At 50.5% G+C, this 21,331-nt stretch overlaps 1 protein-coding gene and 1 non-coding gene across 2 annotated transcripts; one reads left to right on the top strand and one right to left on the bottom strand.

Annotated features, from left to right (window-relative positions):
• Positions 1–674: 674 nt before the first annotated feature.
• CEACAM19 (CEA cell adhesion molecule 19) lies at positions 675–21,256 on the bottom strand. Its single transcript, XM_038525550.1, is given in 8 exon segments — positions 675–1,466; positions 2,155–2,199; positions 3,097–3,182; positions 4,063–4,109; positions 5,511–5,661; positions 18,041–18,379; positions 18,382–18,408; positions 19,454–21,256. Coding segments are annotated over 8 exon segments (804 nt in total). The 5' UTR covers positions 19,509–21,256; the 3' UTR covers positions 675–1,412.
• On the top strand, positions 19,020–19,201 carry LOC119869911. The gene has a single exon (XR_005354894.1).
• Positions 21,257–21,331: the final 75 nt, after the last annotated feature.

A 21,331-nucleotide genomic window follows, 5' to 3' on the forward strand; every position in this document is an offset into this window, starting at 1 on the left:
AGGATCCTTAACCCAGTCATACCTGCCAAGGCCCTTTTGCCATGTAAGGTAACATTCACAGGGCATTAGCACATAGACAACTTTATTCAGCCTACGACATGGTCTTTTTTTCAGCTTCCAGAGCAAAAGCGACAGCCTGCTGTGCCTTAGATGGGGGGCCCTGTGCCCTGCACTATCTGCTGCTCCTCATCTCCCTGACCTCACCCTCATTCTTTCCCTTTTCCTTCCTCTGCTCCCACCACCCTGGCCTCTTTGCTGCTCCTTGAACTCCCCAGGCATACTCCTACCTCAGGGCCTTTGCACTTGCTGCTTCCTCTGCCTGGAATGCTCTCCCTCCAGATCCCTACATTCCTCTCTTTCCTCCTTTAGGTCTTTGCTCATCGTCACCTTCTCTTCGAGGCCTTCTCTGACCTTCCTATTGAAAATCACAGTCCCTCCACACTTCCAACCCTCTTCTTTCCTCATTTCCCCTTCTCTTCTTATCACCATCCAGCACACCACGCATATTAGTTACTTTGCTGACTCTCTCCTCCGCCATAGCGCCCCTCTAGGAGAACAGAAGGTTTTGTCTGTTTTGTTTCCTCCCAAAGCCGCAGAGTCCAGAACTGTGCATAACACACAGTTTATTTATTGTTGAATGAGTGATTAAATTAAGTAATTAAATTAAGGGGCGACAGATGGGGCTTACATTTGGGACCGGGGTTTTGGGTGGGGGTAGGGAAGAGAACTGCTGCCTGAGGGCCTTGGTAAGATTCAGAGTCCCAGGCAATAGGCAGAAACTGGCCACAGGTTCTGAGAGACCAGATCTCGAGAGGGACTGGATTGGCCCTGCCGGAGCAGGGAAGGGGTCCGACAGCTGTGGTAACCGGCCAGTTCTGCATCGGGGGCCACAGGCCTGGAAGGCCAGCCGTCCCTGCCATATGCCTTATTGTTTGGGGCTGTGTGTCCGGGGGCTGCCTTGACCCCAGCAGAAGGAGCTCCTAGGACAACCAGGGAGCAGGAGTGGGGTGTTGTGGGCCAACAGCAGCCCAGCAAGTAGGAGCCTGTGAGGTCTGGCTTGAGGCAGGCCTGAGTCCACTCTCCGCACCCCCAAACATCCAGTGTGTGTGAGGATCCTTGGGTTAGGAGAAGGCAAGAGCCTGCCTTTCCCAGGCACATGGCCCAGGCCAGGTTGCTAGACAGACCAGCCCTGAGAGCAGGTTATAAACTCAGAGGGTCAGAGAGGAGCTGGGCCCATCATGATCTCTTGCCCCCCCATGCCCCCTGCCTGATGCCATACTGAGTCTTCATTTGAGTCGGCCCCACAGGTGTGGTGGCCTGGTCCTGTGGGGTCTGTGGTGTGGCTTTTCTGTGGGCACCAAGCCCTCAGGGGAGGGCTGAGGCTTTCGTTCTTTCAGGGGCCTGGGACCTCTTCAGTGGGTTGGCGTGAGCTGGCAGTAGGGGTCAGGGTCGGGGTTCAGCAGGTCCTGGCGGGGAGAAAAAGAGAGGGATCCTGGGTGGGGGTCAGAGTCGGGGTCGGGGGAGCCAGGCGGAGCCTGAGGCACACGGGGAGAACACAGCTGGAGAGAGGGAAGAGCAAGAAGGAGAGAGGTGTGCAAGAGGCGGAGGCACCAGGCCGTGGAGACCCAGAGAAAGGGGTGGGCACGGAATGACAGAGATGAAAAGACAGGAGGGACAGGGCAGAGAAAAGGAGAGAGGGACAGAGAGAGAGAGAGAGAAAAGGACATAGGGAGCCAGAGAATGACAGCAAGAGTGGGAGCCATCCTGAGAGGTGTAGAGCCATGTACAGAGAAATGTAGAGAGACACATGGACACAGAGATCTAGGGGCAGATGGGAGGGGACAGAGAGGGGCTGGGGCCCAGGCCCAGGAATAGGTCCCTTAAGTGGGGTCGACTTGGGCTCTGACCTGTTGTGTGACCCTGGGCGCCACCCTTCCCTCTCCCAGCTTCATTTCCTCCTGCGCAAATTTGCAGTCTTGGAATCCTTCTAAGAAGGAGGGAAGTGTAACCCCAGGAAGGGAGGGGCTGGACTGTGTTCCGGGGAGCTAGAGACTTGAGAGCAGGTGGCAGTTAGGTGAGGATGGCCCCGCCGCCCCCCCTCCCGCCCACTGTCAGGAGCCGCCCTTCCCCCAACCCCCCTTCCCAGCTCCACACCTGGTAGGGGTGGTTCTCTGGCTCCGGCTGCTGCTGGGGCAGGGGCTGCAAGGGAAGAGCACTGGTGAGGGGGGCCCTGGCACTCCCACACCCTCCAACCTTTGGCCTTGGGTGTCAGGCCCGACCTGGATTCCAAATCCGCCTCGCCCCTTCCTGGGTGTCCTGACTATGACGGCCTTCACACCCCGCCTCCCGTCCACACCTGTGGCTCCACACTTTTAGTTTAGGCTTTTGACATTTTTCCTCTTATTCAATTGAATTCTTCGTCTTCTACTTTTTTTTTTAAGATTTTATTTATTTATTCATGAGAGACACACAGAGAGAGAGAGAAAGGCGGAGACACAGGCAGAGGGAGAAGCAGGCTCCATGCAGGGAGCCGGAGTTGGGACTCTCGATCCCAGGGCTTCAGGATTACACTCTATGGCTAAGCCACCCAGGCCTCCCAATAGAATTCTTCTTATCATCCCTTCCCACCCGTATCCGCCCCATGGAGAAACTACAGACAAGCGGAAGAGGGAAAATAGAGCCCTCCCCACCCCCACCCTCAGCCTCCATGCCCCAGAGACAAAGGCTCTATGTTGTGTCTTCCCAGACTCTCTTCCTGGTGGCTTTAAAGTAGGGAGCATCCCGGGGACACCCGGGTTGCTCAGTCGGTTGGGCATCTGCCTTCAGCTCAGCTCATGATCTCAGGGTCCTGGGATCAAGCCCCGCATGGGGCTCCGTGCTCAGCATGTGTCTGCTTCTCCCTCTCTATGCCACTCTGCCTACTTGTGCTCTCTCTCTCTCTCTCAAATAAATAAGTAAAATCTTAAAAAAAAAAAAAAAAAAAGTAGGGAGCATCCCACAGAGTCGTGTTCTTGCAGTGGGGGACAAGGTGCCAGATGCCACAGTGAACCCCCAGGGGAGCCACCAGGGGGCTTTGGGGGACAGGTGGGGGCTCACCATGGTGTTGTTCATGGACGCTGTGCCCCCGAGGGGAGACACCAGGTGGGTCGGAGACGGCATCACCTCATAGATGTGCTGGTCACCTGAAGCAGGGGACAAGGGAGGAACTGGCTGGCAGGTCCCACAGGACCCTGCTGGCTGCTGTCAGCACTCATTTACTCAGCTAACACTTGTGCAAATCCCTGTCTTGCCCAGCCCTGTGCTGGGGACCCTGCCCTCCTGGGGCTCCCAGTCCAGTGGGGGAGACAGATCTGTCCCCAGATAGGGATAACCCAGAGTGGGTAGGGGTGAGTGGGGGAGCCCCGAGGGTTCCCGGAAGGGGGATCAGGGAGGACTTCCTGGAGGAGGGGACAGCCAAGACTGGAAAGAGAAGTGAGAGCTACGCAAAAGCAGGCATGAGTGGCTGGCGGGAGATAGCCTGCCATGGCTGAGGAGCTGTGACACGTTGGGCCTGTCTGGATTATATATATATATTCAATTTGTTTTATATTGTTTATTTGTTTATTGTTTTATATTGTTTATTTGTTTTGTTTTTAAGGGCAGGGCAGGAATGTTACACGTGGGAGATGAAGCCAGGAAAGACAGTGGCGATCAGTTTGCAGGGGTCTGGAGAGACGTGTAAAGGAGGCTGACCCTGTCCTACGGACCCTGGTGGGGAAGAGCTATGGAGGGCCTTTGAGCCGAGGAGTGACAGGGTGAGAGTTTTAGAAGCACCCTGCCCGGGGGTGGGGTGGAGGCCAGCCTGGAGGCCGGGAGGCCAGCCTGGGCCAGGTGTGGTGCCCCAGGAGTGGAACAGCCAGGACTAGATGTGCCAGCCACTGAGAAGAGGAGGAAAAGCAGGTTTGGGGTGAAGTGATTGGGAGGTCCCCAGCAGAGGAGGGGGAGGGTGTGTGTGGCTGATGGGGTGAAGAGGAAGGAGCCCGGAGGAGGGCCAGTAGCCACCGGGACCCCTGGCTTACTTACCAGCATTGAGGTTGGGGCGCGCCTCTGGCTTCTCTGTGGGTGTCATCCTGGGGACATATGGAGAGAACCAATATTAGGGTAGTAAGAGGCTTGGGTGGGTGGAGAGAGACTTAAGAGAAGCTGGAAAAGCCCATCAGTCCATCAGAGAGTGAGATGGTCCCTGCTTCAGAGCGAGTTAGGACAAGACCTACCCTATCCCCACCTCTTCTCCCATAATCCCTGGCCCCAGAGTCCTTCCTCAGTTTCCCCAGCTGCTGCCATATGCCAATGAGTAATGTTTCCCTAATGTCACTGTTGATACAGACCATCCAAATGATTCTGCTCTATCCACCTGTCTCACGATTTCCTTGATATTTCTCTTTGAATCAGCTCATTTGAATACCTTTATTTAAAAAGTACAAAAACAAACAAACAAAAAAAAATTAAAAAAAAAAAGTACATGACATCACTGCGGCAAATAGGAATAGATTGTCTCCTGGGAAAACAGGCCCCAGCCTCTCTCCTCCATACAGAAGTGGGCACCATCTGATGCCTTTACCTGCCCACCTGTCCACCCTGCTTCTTTTGTAATAACGTCTGTTTTTTTGGGGGGAGGGCAGGTAGGGAACCCTTCCCCACTCTGAATCCATCTAGTCACATGGAGCTGGGTTGGTCCTCTGACTCCAGAGCTGCGCAAATAACCCAGATTTGGCCAATTGGGACATTCGAGCGCCTGGCTACAGTGGTTGGTCCTCATAGGACATGTGATTTGAGTTAAGCTGGGGAGAAGCAGCCCCGGGGCTTTTGCTGGAGGTGTCAGGAGCTAGGTGTGGTCTTCTCTCTGTGGCCGCTGAGCTGATGGGATATAAGCCTGGGGCCCCTGGGTGCTATCTCATCACACCAAAAGGGAAGGTCCTTCCTGAGAATGAAGCCACCACTGAGAAAGGCAGAGTTGAGAGGTATATGGAAAAACCTCTTGCCAAAATCGAGTTCTTGGATCCAGCCATACCTGAAGCTCATATAGGACCCCCAAAAACCTTTTAATTCTTTGTAAGCCCATTTGAAGGTAGGGTTTCTGCCTCTCGCAGGGCAAATTCTGCCTAATATAGGATAGAAAGATCTTTTTCACCTCAAGAGTTCTGAGATTTGGGGATCCCTGGGTGGCGCAGTAGTTTGGCGCCTGCCTTTGGCCCAGGGCGCGATCCTGGAGACCCGGGATTGAATCCCACGTCGGGCTCCCGGTGCATGGAGCCTGCTTCTCCCTCTGCCTGTGTCTCTGCCTCTCTCTCTGTGTGTGACATAAATAAATAAATAAAAAGAAACTGCTTCTTTAAAAAAAAAAAAAAAAGAGTTCTGAGATTTGATGAGATTGTGTATGAGTCAGAGGACATGACTCCCAGAAGAATCAATCAGTGGGATGCAAGAGGTGGGGAAGAAGACAGAGGGACAGAGAGGCTGGGCCCCTGTACCTGTGGCTCTGGCCCCTCCAGCCTCCTGTTAACAGGAGATGGGCAATGCAGCAGATGAAGAGGGACCCGGCAGAGAGGGACCCAATTATGATGGCAGCCATGATCCCAGCACTCACGGGCAGGTGTATGATGGGCAGCTCCTTATGCTCTTCTGAGGGGTATGAGGGAGAGGGAGAGAGAGAGAGAGAGAGAAAGAGAGAGAGAGAGAAGCCTGTGAGATGTCCTGGGAGGGCCTCCCCACGCCCCTCCCCCCTGCATCAGTGACTGTCCATAGAGCACTGATGTGCAGTTTCCTGTCCCCAGCCTAGAGCTTTCTCCTGCTTTTCAGAGCTGAGCATCCACCTGTCTAGTTGATTCTGCTGCACGTAAAACTCAGCGCCCCCAGATGGAACTCCTTGGCTCTCCCCACCTCAAAATCTCTGCTTCCCTAAGATTTCCTACCATCTTTGGCAAACCTGAAATCTGCTTCCTGACACATCCCCCCACCTCACCCCACCTGCCTGCTTTTTCTCAACTTAGTTGATAGACACCTCCATTCTTTTAGGGGATGTCCTCTGTTTTGTGGGGGGACAAAGGATCTTGATGTGTGGGGTTCTCAAACCCCACCTGCCAGGTTTGGAATGGAGCCTACCTGACTTCCTACCCCCACCATGAGGACCTCCAGTCTTTCATATCATGCTGAACACCTGTTATATCCCAACCTTTCTTGGCAGCTAAACTTGTAGACTCTGAGGTCAAAATGCTGGGGTACATGGGCAGATGACTCAAACTCGCTGTGCCTCTTCCCATTTGTGAAATGGGGATGATAAGAGTATCTACCTTGTAGAGTTGTTGTGAAGATTGAATGCGCGCACACACACACACTGTTCTTTCAATTATCCAACAAAGTAAGATCTATGCCATTTAAAAGATGAGTAAATGAGGCATGGAGAGGTGAGCTAACCTGCCCAAGGGCTCACACCAGGTGCAATGAATGCTAGGATCACAACTGGGCCACCTGAGCTCCTGAGGACCACTCTGTGTAGCTTCCAAAAGAGGGGCCTGTGTCCCACGAACCCTTGAAGGATGGGAAGGAACTGTATCAGGCTCTGCGTGACTGGAGTGTAGACCATCATTTCCAAATGGACTAGAGTGTCACCATATATACATACATACACACATATATATGTATTTGTGTGTGTATATAATTAAATCACTCAATATTCGCCTATTTCATCCATTTCCCTAAAAGTTTATCTGTTCAGAGTGTCCAAAACCCGTTTTAAAATGTATTTTTCTCACTGGGAGGAAGAAGATAGGTTGTGTCTGGGCATATGTGGTCCTTGCCCCCCTGGCCTGGGGAGGTGGTTAAGTCAGGCCCGTTCTGCAGATACACTAAGGCCCCGAGAGGTTGCATTTGGGCAGAAGATAGAAGGCAGGCCCTCTTCCAGACACTGGAACTTAGCAGCTTTCGCATCTTCTACCTTTTTAATTAATTAATTAACTAATTAATTAATTCTTTTTTTTTTAATTTTTATTTATTTATGATAGTTACAGAGAGAGAGAGAGGCAGAGACACAGGCAGAGGGAGAAGCAGGCTCCATGCACCGGGAGCCTGACGTGGGATTCGATCCCGGGTCTCCAGGATCGCGCCCTGGGCCAAAGGCAGGCACCAAACCGCTGCGCCACCCAGGGATCCCCTAATTAATTAATTCTTAAGTAGCCTCACACGCAACTCTCTTGAGTTCAAGCCCCAGAGATCAAGAATTGCATGCTCTACCGACTGAGCCAGCCAGGCGCCCCCACCTCCTTCCTTTTTGACTTTCACAACAGCAAGTGGAATTCCAGTGGCTTCTGTGAATGACTCAGGAGGTGGGGTGGGGCTGAGGCCAGGTCAGCTGACTCAAAGGGTCCCCCGGTTCCTGTCCTCTCCACCCAGGCCCTGTTGCCTCATCTTCTTACATCATCCAGAGCCCCTTCTCCTGCATCTTCTTGCTCTGGCCCCTGCTGCCCTGTCCACCCATGCAGTTCCATCACCCACAGCTCCCTTCCTCGCTGTCTGGGGCTGCCCAGCCTTTGCCCATGCTGTTCCCTCTGGCTGGCATGCTCTCTCTATATAACTCCTGCTCACTTTTCCACTCCCAGCTCCCTCTGGAAGCCTTCTCTGACAACCCCAGGCCAAGGAGACTCCTGATAGGCATTTCCTTCATAGCTTACTTGCTTAATTTTTTTTAAATTTTTATTTATTTATGATAGTCACACACAGAGGGAGAGAGAGGCAGAGACATAGGCAGAGGGAGAAGCAGGCTCCATGCACCAGGAGCCCGACGTGGGACTTGATCCCGGGTCTCCAGGATCGCGCCCTGGGCCAAAGGCAGGCGCTAAACCGCTGCGCCACCCAGGGATCCCGCTTACTTGCTTAATTATGCAATTAATTGGTTCATGTTGGTAGATTGGACATGAAAGAGCACTTCAGGGGCACCTGGGTGGCTCAGACGGTTAAGCGTTGACTCTTGATTTCGACTCAGGTCATGATCTCAGGGTTATGAGATCAGACAAGATCGGGCACGTTCAGGGTGGTATGGCCGTAGACGATCTCAGGGTTATGAGATCGAGCCCCTCATTGGGCCCCTTTGCTCAGTGCTGCTTGAGATTCTCTCTCTCCCTCTGCCCCTCCCTCTGTTTGCATGCACGTGCTCTCTCTCTCTCAAATAAATAAATCTTAGAAAGAAAGAAAGAAAGAAGAAAGAAAGAAAGAAAGAAAGAAAGAAAGAAAGAAAGAAAGAAAGAAAGAAAGAGAAAGAAAGAAAGAAAAAAAGAAAGAAAGAAGGAAAGAAAGAAAGAGCACTTCAACTACCTCCATTCTGACCTTAGTCTGTACTTGTTAATTGGTTAAGTTCTTTCCAGCTTGTCTCTTAACTCATGCAAAAGATGCTGTGTGCAAGGCATCCTGTGATGGGAGCGGAAACTACCCCTTCAAGCAGTAGGGACTGCTCTGAGCCAGCAAGAGCCCTCTTGACTGACCCCGAGACAACAATTGACCTGACCTTTACTGCCCACCTGCACGTATCCCTGACCTTTGTCTCACATCTTCCTTATATAAACCTAGATGTATTTTCAGTGCTTTGGAGACAGTCTTTGAGATGCTAGTGTGCTGTCTTCCTGGTGTTGGCCTCACTGAAATAAATAAATCCCTTTGTTTTCCTACCTCTCCTCTCTCTGCCTTTGGATTTTGTCTGCAGAGAGTGGCCAAACTTGGTCTGTTTGGGATCTCGGGAGCCAGGTGCTCCTGCACCCCTGTGCCGCAGCTACAGACATGTGGGTGTCTCCTCAGCTGGAACCTTCTACCCCTCCACCATGTGAAGCCTCCAGGAGTTCAGGGAGGGATGGATCCCGCCTCCAGCTCTGGGTAGACTCCCTTAGCTTATCCATCCCTTGTCACAGCCACCACATCAGGAAGGGCAGCCGCTCAGACCTAAGCCAGTCAGCGCTCTTGCATTCCTTTGGCCTTCCTAATTGGCTCAGGTTGGTCCAAGCAGAGTGCAAGTGAAGCGGTGTGGTCCAGAGGGGGTCGGAGGAAGGGACCCTGGTCTGGAAGCGTGGGCTTGTGAGCCTTGGGAACCGTAAAGTCATCTTGCTACCCTGAAGGCATTAATCATGCCTCCTTCTCTCTTGGAAAGAGAACCCCGAACTTGAACTGGGCACAAGCCTGCCCCAGATAAAGACATTTCCCAGCCTCCTTTGCACCTCCGTACATGGACAGCTCGTTCAAAGATGCCTTAGAGCACAGTGTTGAACGTTGCTGCTGACATCAGAACCCTGAGCAAGTTCACATACAAAACTCTGTGTCTGAATTTCCCATTTTATAAGGATACGAGTAGTATTGGATTAGGGCTGAGCCTAGCGATCTCATTTTAACTTGATTGCCTCTATAAAGATGGTCTTTCTTTCTTTCTTTCTTTCTTTCTTTTTCTTTCTTTTTAGAGATTTTATTTATTTATTCATGAGAGAGACACACACACACAGAGAGAGAGAGAGAGACAGAAACATAAGCAAGAGGGGGAAGCAGGATCTCTGCAGGGAGCCTGATGTGGGACTTGATCCCAGGACTCCAGGATCATGACCTGAGCTGAAGAAAAATGCTCAATCACTGAGCCACTCAGGCATCCCTAAAGATGCTATTTCTATTCATCTTTCAATAGACACCGAGGCTCCTTCCACAGTTTGGCTATGTGGACATTGCTGCTATAAACATTGGGGTGCAGGTATCTCGGTTTTTCACTGCATCAAAAGATGAATGGATAAAGAAGATGTGGTCTATATATACAATGGAATATTACTCAGCCATTAGAAACGACAAATACCCATCATTTGTTTTGACGTGGATGAAACTGGAGGGTATTATGCTGAGTGAAATAAGTCAATTGGAGGACAATCATTATATGCTTTCACTCATACGGCAAATATAAAAAATAGTGAAAGGGATGATAGGGGAAAGGAGAGAAAATGAGCAGGAAAAATTAAAGAGGGTGACAAAACATGAGAGACTCCTAACTCTGGGAAGTGAACAAGGGGTAGTGGAAGGGGAGGTGAGCGGGAGGATGGGGTGACTGGGTGACGGGCACTGAGGGGGGCACTTGAGAGGATGAGCACTGGGTGTTATACTATATGTTGGCAAATCGAACTCCAATAAAAAATATATATTAAAAAAATAAAAGATGCTATTTCTAAATAAGGCTCTATTCTGATGTACTGAGGATCCGGATTCAGTGCCTCCTAAGCTTGGTTCCTTGCCACCCTGGAGAATATTTGAATTGTTCAGGATCCTTTAATCTACTTTTCTGCTTAAATCAGCTAGAAGCAGTTTCTTTTCCAGTAGCAAGAACCCTGCCTGAATCACACGATCAAGTGTCCTCTTTTTAGAATTTTTTATATTTTCTGACTTTCATCATAAACAGTGAACTTGAAAAGAGGGAGCCTGTGAATCACTGTCTTTTTCAAAGTCGATTGCGACAGGATCTCTTCTGTGATATGATCTTACCGTTCTCTAATGTAGTAGCAGGGTCTAAGACCCCTCCCTTGAATCTCGGCTAATCTTAGTGACTCACTTGTAATCCAAAGAATACAATGTACGTGATGCTGCGTGACTTTCAGGGCTAAGTCAGAAGAAGCCATAGAGTTTCTGCTTTGGTTTTTTGGAATACTTGCTCTCCCCCTAAGAACCCAGGCTCTGTGTTGTGAGGAAGCCCAAGCAGTCACACTGGAGAGACCAGCTGACAAAGATCTAATGGATAGCCCCAGCTAAGTTCCCAGCTCACAGTCAGGGTGAGCCTCCACCTATCTGCCTAAAGACACTTCTGGATGATTCCAGCTTCTAGCGTTTGAGCCAGTCTTAGCCTCTGAGTCTTCTCATCTGAGGCCCCAGACATCATGAAGCAGATAAGCCATCCCTGCTGTGCCCTGTCTGAATTCCCGATCCCAATAATCATGAACATAATAAAATGGTCATTGTTCTATACCACTGAGTTTGTTCCGTATCAAGAAGTAACCAGAACGGAGCCCCACATTTGATTTCTTCTACGACTGAAAGTTTTCTTTTTGGCTTTTCTCTTTCTGGGCCCTGGGACCATCTATACTCAGTTATCCCAACAAAGAATCATCTGGGTCTTCTTCCGTGGATCATATTTCTCCATGTGTATCTTTGATTAGATACAAACACATCTGAAAAAGTGCTTCGAGACGGACGCCTGAGTGGTTCAGTGGTTGAGCGTCTGCCTTCGGCTCAGGTCGTGATCCCGGGGTCCTGGGATCCAGTCTCGTATTGGGCTCCTTTCGAGGAGTCTGTTTCTCCCTCTGCCTATGTCTCTGCGTTTCTGTGTCTCTCATGAATAAAAAAAAATATATAAAATCTTTAAAAAAAGTGCTTCGAGAGACCACAGTGGACAATGACCAAACTGTATACAAAAATAGAATTCCAGGGACGCCTGAGTGGCTCAGCAGTTGAACATCTAGACACATTTGGCTCAGGTTGTGACCCCGGAGGTCCCGGGATTGAGTCCCTCATTGGGCTCCGCGCAGGGAGCCTGCTTCCCCCTCTGCCTATGTCTCTACCTCTCTCTCTATTCTCATGAATAAATAAATAAAATCTTAAAAAAAAAAAAAAAAGAATTCCAGTCCACAACCTATGGTGAACTGCCAGGAAGACCAGCCCTCTCACAAACAGCTGGTGACGCCAGCCTGCTTTGAGTCAGACTTACAGGGAAGCCAGATTGCTATCTCCAGTGACAGTCCGGGAAAAGAAACAGTAGCTTCTGTACGAGTTGGCCCTAAGTGGCCAGGACATGATTAATAACCGACTGCTTCCCTAATTTTTGTCCCTGCTTCTAACTTTGTCCCTGCTTCTAACTTAGGAGAAAGCCAAATAGGCACCCCACCTAGCCCCGTGACAACAACCTCCAATCAGGAGGAGCTGAAGACAGCTGAAGTCTTCTCTTTCTTCCACTAGGAAGCTTCCCCCCCCACCTGCCTGCCTTTGAGTCTCTGCCTAAATGCAAGTGATAGGGGTTGGTTGACTCCCTTATTACAGCAGGCTCTGAATAAATAGCCTTTGCTGAAAAGGCTCTTTTTTAAAAAAAATTCTTTTTATTGGAGTTCAATTTGCCAACATATAGCATAACACCTTTGCTTTCCTCATTGCCAGCGCTGGACTTGGTTGATTTCCACGGCCTCAAAAACAGCGACTTCGCTTGGATTTCCCAGTTGGTCCTCACAGCGATCCATGGCGGGAGGGGCAATTGCCCTCATTTTACAGCTACTTTGGGGAACAAATTCGGAAAACTTTGGCCATTTGACTAGAGGTCACATAAATCCTGACACCAGCCAGTTAGTCCTCGATGGTGGTTGTTCATGATGAAGCAGAATAAGGTCCGAAAAGTGTGGACTCCAGAGCCCGCCAGCCTGGGTTCAAGTCCTGCACCTGCTGCCCCTTAGCTGAGTGACCTGTGCAAGTTACCTAACCGCTGTGGGCCTCAGTTTCTCCATCTGTGGGACGGGAATCATCTTGCGGTGGCAGGGAAGACTCAAAGGAGAAATGCGTGTGAAGCACCTGGCATGTGTTCGGTGAAGGGGAGCTGGGCTCTGTAATGAACTTCCTGGGGTCAGAGGGCCTGGGGGGCTTGGAGAAGCCTGTTGCTTGAAGGCCCCGAGTCCCCACGACGGGGTTTACAGGGGAAGGGACACGAGCTGGCGATGACTGTGATCCATCTCTGGTTTCGAGCCTGCTTTAGGCTGCCTACTGGCTGTGGGACCTTGGGCAGCTGACTCCGTCTCGCTGAGCCTCTTTCCTCATTGGTATGCTGGGGACCTAGGTGTCCTGGGCCTTTCTTGTGTGTTCAGTCTGCCTGGAGCCTCTGAATCCTCTACTTGGGGAGCCCTGCCAGAGACTCGCTTTCTTTGCTTCTTTTTCTCTCGGACACTGTCCGGTGACCCAGTCCCTGATCGAGGACATGCCCGCCAACATAGAAACCCCAAAAGGGCAGAGATTTGTCTGTTGCTTCCTTAAACTCAGTGCCTGGCACACAGGAGATACTCAAGATGTTTGTTGAATGAGTGCAGCTCCCCCTCCTTTTTTTAAAAAAAGATTTTATTTATTTATTCATGAGAAACACACACAAAGAGAGGCAGAGACATAGGCAGAGGGAGAAGCAGACTCCCTGCGGGGACCCTGACGTGGGACTCGATCCCAGGAGCCTGGGATCATGCCCTGGGCTGAAGGCAGACACTCAACCACTGAGCCACCCAGGGGACCCTGAATGCAGCTTTCCAGTGTCCCCTTCTATCTGAGCCACTAAAGGCCACACCCCTCATGATTAAGAGAGGTTAAGTGTGGGAATTACCCAGGGCACAGGACAAGTTCCCAGCCATGTCCACACCCCCCTCAAGCCAGGGGCTGGATTTAGGGCCACAGCAGTCCTTAAATAGAAATGCCCTGGCTGCTGAGGTGACCCCTCCTGACGTGAGGACCCACCCCAGCCTATGCCTCATCCCCTCCGCCTTTTCCTTTGCTCTTCCTTTTGCTGAATCATTTTGCTTCCTTGCTGTTTGTGTTCAGCCTTCTGGAAGCTAAGGCATTTCCCAGGAGGGAGTGGATTCTACCAGGGCTGAGAAAAAACCAGGTGGCGGAGGGCCAGGAACATGGACTCAGACACAGCTGGGGCCTTGGTTCCTGCCCCAGCCGCATGGTGGTGGGCCCTCTGCGTCTCTGTTTGCCCCTCTGTAAAACGGGGATCATCCCAGGGCCCAACAGGGTTCCTGTGGCAGTGGGAATGAAGTGTGGTCAGCAAAGCGCTCAGCTGACAGGTGCCTGGCATACAGTAAGTGCTCACACAGGGGAGATGGAATTACAAGTATTTACGCAGTACCTAATGTGTGCTAAGCACTGCTCTGCACTAGGGGATTAGCGGTGACCAAAACCATAATAGATAAAAATGTTATGATTATTATGGAGAGAGCAAGTGTTGAATTCTTCATCCTCCCCACCCTAATCCCCTGGCCTTGGGCTCCCCATCATCTTGTTTGTCCAACTTGATCCCATGCCCGTGGACAAGGTGTGGACCCTTTACTCAAGGGGAAGGAAGCTATAGACCAGGCTGCAACCAGATGATGATGATGATGATGATGATGATGATGATTTATAAAGATTTTATTTATTCATTTATTTGAGAGAGAGGGAGAGCGCATAAGAGAGAATATGAGCAGGGGTGACGGAGGGGAGGGGAGCAGAGGGAGAGGGAGAAGCAGACACCCTGCTGAGCGTGGAGCCCAATTCGGGGCTTGATCCCACAACCCCTAGATCATGACCTGAGCCAAAACCACCGACTGAGCCACCCAGGCACCTCAGACCAACCAGAATTCTATCTTGGTCTGTCTGTCTCTCTGTTCAGCTTTCTCTCTTCCTACCTCTGCCTTTTGCAAGAGGAGATTCAGAATCTGCAAAGAAGCCTGCGCTGTCACTCAGTTAGGGTCTGGCAGGAAACCCTGGCCGCAAAGAGGAGAATGGAGCTCCTGAGCAGAGATGAGGCCAGAGATGGCACCCCCAGGAGGAGGAGGGAGCCCTTGTGTTTTGGACAACTATTTCCCACCAGCTCTGCTGGGCTCCCCACCCATTCATTTATTCAACAGTGTGTCTGGCCCTGTTCTAGGCTCCAAGGAGACAGCTGTGAACCCAGGGCTCCTGGAGCCGACATCCCGGGGGCTACCCTGGGGCCCTACAAGGCTCCCTACACCGTGAGACAGTTGCAGAGAGCTTCTGTCCTCACAACCCAAGCCTCGGTTTGAATACATCCTGCTGCACTGGCCTCCGAGGATGCCCCTCCTGCTCTCCTGCCTCAGTCATGCTGGCCCCTGCCAGCTCAGTTCATGAGCCCTGCAGCTTCCTGCAGGCCCTTTGCACAGACCAAACCCTCTGCCCAAACACCTCCCAAAGCTCCTTTCCCCTCTGCTTGGAACTGCCGGTCATCCTTCAAGCTTTGTTGAAGGAGTGCCTTCCCAGGGCAACCTCCCTGCTACCCCTAGTTACACTCTCATCATCTCTGTATGTGCCTTTCCTTCATGGTCCCTGCACTGATCATAGTGATCTGTTGTGTGTGTGTGATTATTCATTAATATCTATCTCTCCTGCCAGGCTGTGAGCCCCTGCAGGGCAGGGCCAGGGCTGCCTCGGCCTGCACTGTGTCCCTAGCACTGCCCAGTATAATCCAGACACAGAGGTGGCCTTGAGGAAGAGGGACTTGGGGGAAGCTTTGGTGAAGGGCTGGGTGAATGAGCAGCTCCGCATCTGCAGAGGCAGCTACGTGTCTCATTCAGGCGGCCCTGCACTTGAATCCCAACCCTGTCACTGATTCGATGACTGGATGCCTAATAGTTGGGGCATGCCTTTTTCCACCTGAGCCTCCGCTTCTTTCTGGATAGACAAGATTCAGCCCATACTTAACCTGTGGCTGGGTTAAACTGTGAATCAGATCAGTCCTCTGCTTTAAACTCCCGAGTGGCTTCTTTCAATCTCTCTACAACCGACAAGCCTGGCCCCTGTGTGCCTCGCGGACCTCAACTCCTAACGCCCAACTTGCTCACTGCCTTATAGCCATGGCATCCTTCTGTCCATATGCTTTGAACACACCAAGCTAGTCTTGCCTCGGGGCCTTTGCACTTGCTGTTCCCTCTGTGAGGAACTCTATCCCTTAGAAATCTGTAGGGCTCCCTTCCTTTCCTCTGCTCAAATGTCACTTTTTTGGCAAGGCCTCTATGATGACCTCTCATTCATTCCAGGTCACATTACCTTGTTTAATTTTTTAAAAAAGATTTTATTCATTTATTCATGAGAGACTCAGGGGGGCAGAGAGAGAGAGAGAGAGAGAGAGAGAGAGAGAGGCAGGGACACAGGCAGAGGGAGAAGCAGGCTCCATGCAAGGAGCCCGATGTGGGACTCAATCCAGGGACCCCGGGATCACGCCCTGGGCTGAAGGCAGGTGCCAAACCGCTGAGCCACCCGGGGATCCCCCTAATTTTTTTTTTATTGGACAAGTCATAACTTCTCTGTGCCTTAGTTTCCTCATCCATAAAATGAGTCCAATAATATCACCTACCTTACAGGACTGCAGTGAAGATTAAATGAATTATACATACAGTGGGCATATAATAGGCATTTAATATAAGTAGTGTTAGCTATAACTATTGTTAATGTCTCTGAAATATGATCTTATTTTATTATTTACATGCACATTATCAGCATCCCACGTATGAAAGAAGGCAAGGAGATTCCCCCCACCCCTTTTTCTCTGATTTGAGAGGAAATGATTAAGCTCCCAGACTGCCGTTGTGACTTTGTGGGATCAAATCCTTGGTCTACTCCACTCTGCCTCAGTTTCCTCAGCTCTAAAATGAAGACAATAATGGTACCTGCCTCATGGAGTTTTTGGTTTTGAAAGTTTTCACTCAGGGGCACTTGGGTGGTTCAGTCAGTTAAGTGTCTGACTCTTGATTTCAGCTCAGGTCATGATGATCTCAGGGTTGTGAGATTGAGCCTCAAATCAGGCCTCACACTCAGGGTGGGATCTGCTTGAGATTTCTCCTTTCCCCCTCCCTCTAGCCTTCCTTCCACTCTCTCTCTTCAAAAAAAAAAAAAAAAAGAGAGAGAGAAAGTTTTTGTTCATTTCTTTATTCAACAAACATTAACTAAGAACCCACTGTGTCCACCCGCTGCTGTGGTAGATGTCGGATGATAAAAGGCACAAGTATGTTTTCACTCTCTTGCTTTGAAGAATTACTCTCCTCATGAGACATGTTTGGAATGTGACACATCGGAGCACATTATGAAAATCACAGAGGTAATGAGATGACCAGAGTCCTCTGGGGACACAGATGGTTAATGACCAAGTCTGCCTGGGAGAGTTGAGAAGTTATTTTATTCCTCTAGCTCTATTGAGATGTAAATGGCATATCAGATTTCATAGGGTTTTTAAATTTAATTTAATTTTAAATATTTTATTTATTTATTTGGGGGGGGCGAGAGCATACACGCACAAGGCAGGGGAGAGGCAGAGAGAGATGGAGAAGCAGACCTCCTGCTGAGCAGGGAGCCCAATGTGGGGCTTGATCCCAGGACCCCAAAGTCATAACCTGAGCTGATGTCTGACGCTTAACCGACTGAGCCACCCAGGTACCTCTCATTTAATTTTAAAGTTTATTTATTTATTTTTAAGTAAGCTCTATACCCAGTGTGGGGCTCAAACTCACGACCCAGAGACCAAGAGTCACATGCTCTTCTGACTGATGTCCCTCACCTGTTTGTTTGTTTGTTTTTTAAGATACACATGAATTAATATAGGGCAGTGGTTCTCAACTGAGGGTGACATTTGGCAATGTCTGGAGACAATTTTGGTTGTCACAACTGGGTGAATGCTACAGGCATCTAGGGGGTAGAGGCCAGGGATGCTGCTAAATATCCTACAGTGCCCAGAACAGCCCCCACCTACATGGAATTAGCCAGTCTAAGATGTTAATGGTGCCCAGGTTGAGAAGCTATGTTCTGGAGGGCGTGTGCCCAAGTAACAAATGCCCAAGAAAGGGTAGCTGCTATTATCCATCACCCTATGTCTAGCACTTGGCCCAGAGTGGATTTATCAATAAATACTTGACTTAATGGACTTGAAGACAGAAATGCAGTGTAACACTTAGGCCCATGCACGCAGTGGGAGCTCGATCAGTATTTCCTTAATTAATGCCTGTGAGCAGTAAATGAGATGGTGCATTCTCCAGGGTCTGGCTCAGTGTCTGGCACAAGGTTGACACTCAATGGATATTTTATCAGTTGATGCATGTGAGGATACACACAATGTCTTCAGGGCCTGGCACCCAGGAGGTGCTCCATCAGTTTGTGTTGAATGGATGAATGAGAGAATCAAAGGAAGTTGTATTTGCACAGGTCCTGGCCTGTGGTAGCCTCCAGGGTGCATTAGCCTAACCCATCCCTCCCTCAGTGGCACAACACTCACCGGCCACCTGGACCTCAGTCTTGGCCCTCATGATCCAGGCAGGATTGATGTTGACAGCTACCTGGTAGGTGCCACTGTCGGTGGGCTGGACACGATGCAGCATCATGGAGCCATTGGGGAAGCCAACGATGTCATGCTGTCCCATGGCACTGCCGTCCCTCTGGGGCCACTGGAGATCGGGGAAGTAGGTGAATAACATCGTGCCACCATTGGTCTCCTCCCCCAGGTACCAGTTGAAGTCCTGAAAGTTGCCTGGGATGCCCTGGACAGACAGGAGAAGGTCCTGGTCCTTTTGAGGATACTCTGGAATCTTCTGGATGCGTAGGGCAGCCCAAGAGCTTGTGGGATCCAGAGGGCCAGGATTGAGGCTATGGGAGTTACAGGGTGGCCTGAGATCAGAAATGTTGGGCAGGAACCATAGCATTTTTCTCCCTGTATGTCCTCATCTGGGGACAAGGACTCTGAGTGCTGTTTATTGGAAATAGGACTGGGATTGATTAGTGATGTCTGCCCTGGGTTCAGGAGTGGAAACCCAGATATGAAAGACACAGATTTCTCATCCCATTGGTCCAGCAGATTTTTCTGCCCTAAGATGCTGTGTGGTCTGCCTCTAAACAGTTGAACTCTCTGAATTAATTCATTTATCCATGTAACCAATACTTACAGAAATACATATTATTTATGCCACAGTACCAATTGTATATGATATGTCTAAAATTCCCTAGATTTCAGGGGCACCTGGATGGCTCAGTGGTTGAGCATCTGCCTTAGGCTCAGGTTGTGATCTCAAGGTCTTCGGATCGAGTCCTGCATCGGGCTCCCCGCAGGGAGCCTGCTTCTCCCTCTGCTTATGTCTCTGATTCTCTCTGTGTGTCTCTCATGAATAAATAAAATAAAATCTTAAAAAAAAAATTCCCTAGATTTTTAGGCACTGGGGATATAGCAGGAAAACAAATACAAATAAATTCCTGTCTTCGTGATGATCTGAGGAAAGGCTCCTGTGTTGCTGAACCTGGCCTGTAGTGGGCGCAGCCTTGTACCAGGCAGCCAGAGCCTGACCTAAGTCAATTCCCAGGATAGTTCTTGGAGTTTGAATTTGCAATAACAGGTGTAAACATTGTAGCAGCAGTTTGATGATCATATGTGTTATTGCAAATAGGACAAAAGAACAAAATACACACCCCCCCCGAAAAAAATCCCCAAACAGATAATATTCTTGTCCTCATGGTTCTGATATTCTAGAAAATTCCAAAGTAAAATTGAATATGGCACTGTGATTCTACAGCTCAACCCTCTCCAACCCCCAATCTTACTCCTCTTCCCTGGCAAATCTTTCCTTTCTCCCAAGAGACCTCAGCCCCTGGGCTGAGTCCCACCTTCTCCCCTCAGCCCTGGGGTGTGTTTCCTCCTTACCTGAGAGCAGGAGGCCCTTTGAGAAGTAGTGCTGGGCCCACTCAGGAATCTCCATCTTGGTGTCTTGTGGAGGTGCCAAAGGGCCACTGCAGACACCGACAGGGCTGGACGGCTGGGCCCTGGCTGTGCGAAGTGGGCCAGCTCAGTGGGAATCTTTGGGGTGCCTCCCAGACATTGCTGAAACTGGCCGAACCCCAGTACCCCCTTTCCACAGGCTCCAGAGGCTTCACTTGTGCTCTCCGGGATGGACTGCAGATACTGGTTGAACCAGTTTATCAGGGTGACTGGGGAGCTTCCTGGGGTTTCCCCGTGGACTCCTCCCTTAATCCCCTTCAACCTCTTCTTCCCACCCAGTGTGAGGTGTGACCCGTTAGGAGCACAACAGGAGCACAACAGGAGCACGACAGGAGTACGACAGGAGTCCTAGTGTCCTCTGGTTGAATGATCCCCCTGGGCCAGGCAGGTCCCTGCAGATAGGCCCAACACAACTGCCTCATCCAACGTCTACCACACATAACTATGCCCATTTCACAGATGAGGAAACTAAAGCTCAAGGAAGGAATCAGGTCTACTAGTAGGTGGCCATTCATTCATTCATTCATTCATCCCAACACCCACTCCCTGTGCCCAGCACTGTGCTGAGTGGTGCTGCAGACACAGTGGTGATTGAGACACCTCTTGCTTTGTCCTCAGTCCCCAGCGGGGCTCACAGTTCAGTGTCTGTGTTGGGGGGAGCAGACCCATCCCCAAGCAATGATGATCCAGGGTGATCAGCACTGGGATGGAGGAGCCCAGGGGGCTGGGAGAGCCCAAAGAGGTGCCTCACTCAGCCTGAGGGGCAGGGAGAAGGAGATATCTGAACAGAGACCTGGAGTAGGAGTAGCAATGAGGCAGGTGGTGGGGTGGGAATGGGGTGAGGTTTACCAAGCATTATAACAGCATATGCAAGGCATGGAGGCTGAAAATCCTGGCTGAGGGGGCGCCGAGTGGGATGGGAGTAGGCTGGAAAGGAGGGATCCACTGGGATTTTGAGCTGTGTTGGGATAGGATCTAAGTAACGGAGGGGCCAGGGTTGTGCCAATATTGTAGCTAGTCGTCACATAAGGTGATTGAAATATACCCTGAAGTTAATTAAAATTCAATGCCTTCAAAATTAGTTTCTCAACCTGGTCACTTTCAAGTAAGTGATCAATTATCCCCTGTGACCAGTGGCTATCACACTGGATAGCGAGCTACAGAATGTTTCCATCACCATCACAGACATTACTATTTGGCAGTGCCCGTGTAGGGACCTGAAGGGGGCAGTGCCAGCTGAGGTTTCTGGATCTGTGGGCAGAACACTAAGTTTGGGGGGGCCATAAGTCAGTGGTAGTTTGCCTGTGTATGTCACCAGGTTGTCACAGGCGATGGCATCTATCAGACAAGGGTCCCCAGGTTGGAGTGAGAGAGAAATCTGGATGTTGATCCACCTTGCAGGGTGGAGTGGAGGGGGGGGTGGTATGGTCCAGGTGGGCTGAACCATTGCAGAGTCCAAGCACAGCCCTGTGGCGAGCTGGTGAGCCTGACTTTGCCACCACTTGGCTATGGGATCTTGGGAGCAAATGACTTCACCTCTCTGAGGCTTGGCTTCCTCCTCTGTGATGGTGATGGGAACGTTCTTCCTGGGGGAGACAGCTCTGAGTTTGGGCTGCAACAAGATTGCCCAAACCACTTTGTTCCAGTAGGAATTTGGTTGTGCAGCAGGAGTGGAGTTGAGGGTGTCAGGGGGACTCTGATAGATTATCACCACTACCCCCTGGAGAGAGGCTCTGTAAGCAGCGCGAGGCAGCGCATAAAGCAAAGCCAGTTATTCTGGATTTTCTGCATGCTGAAGCTTCT

The sequence above is a fragment of the Canis lupus genome, chromosome 1 (genome assembly GCF_011100685.1).
Source record: "Canis lupus familiaris isolate Mischka breed German Shepherd chromosome 1, alternate assembly UU_Cfam_GSD_1.0, whole genome shotgun sequence".
Classification (NCBI taxonomy): Eukaryota; Metazoa; Chordata; class Mammalia; order Carnivora; family Canidae; genus Canis; species Canis lupus.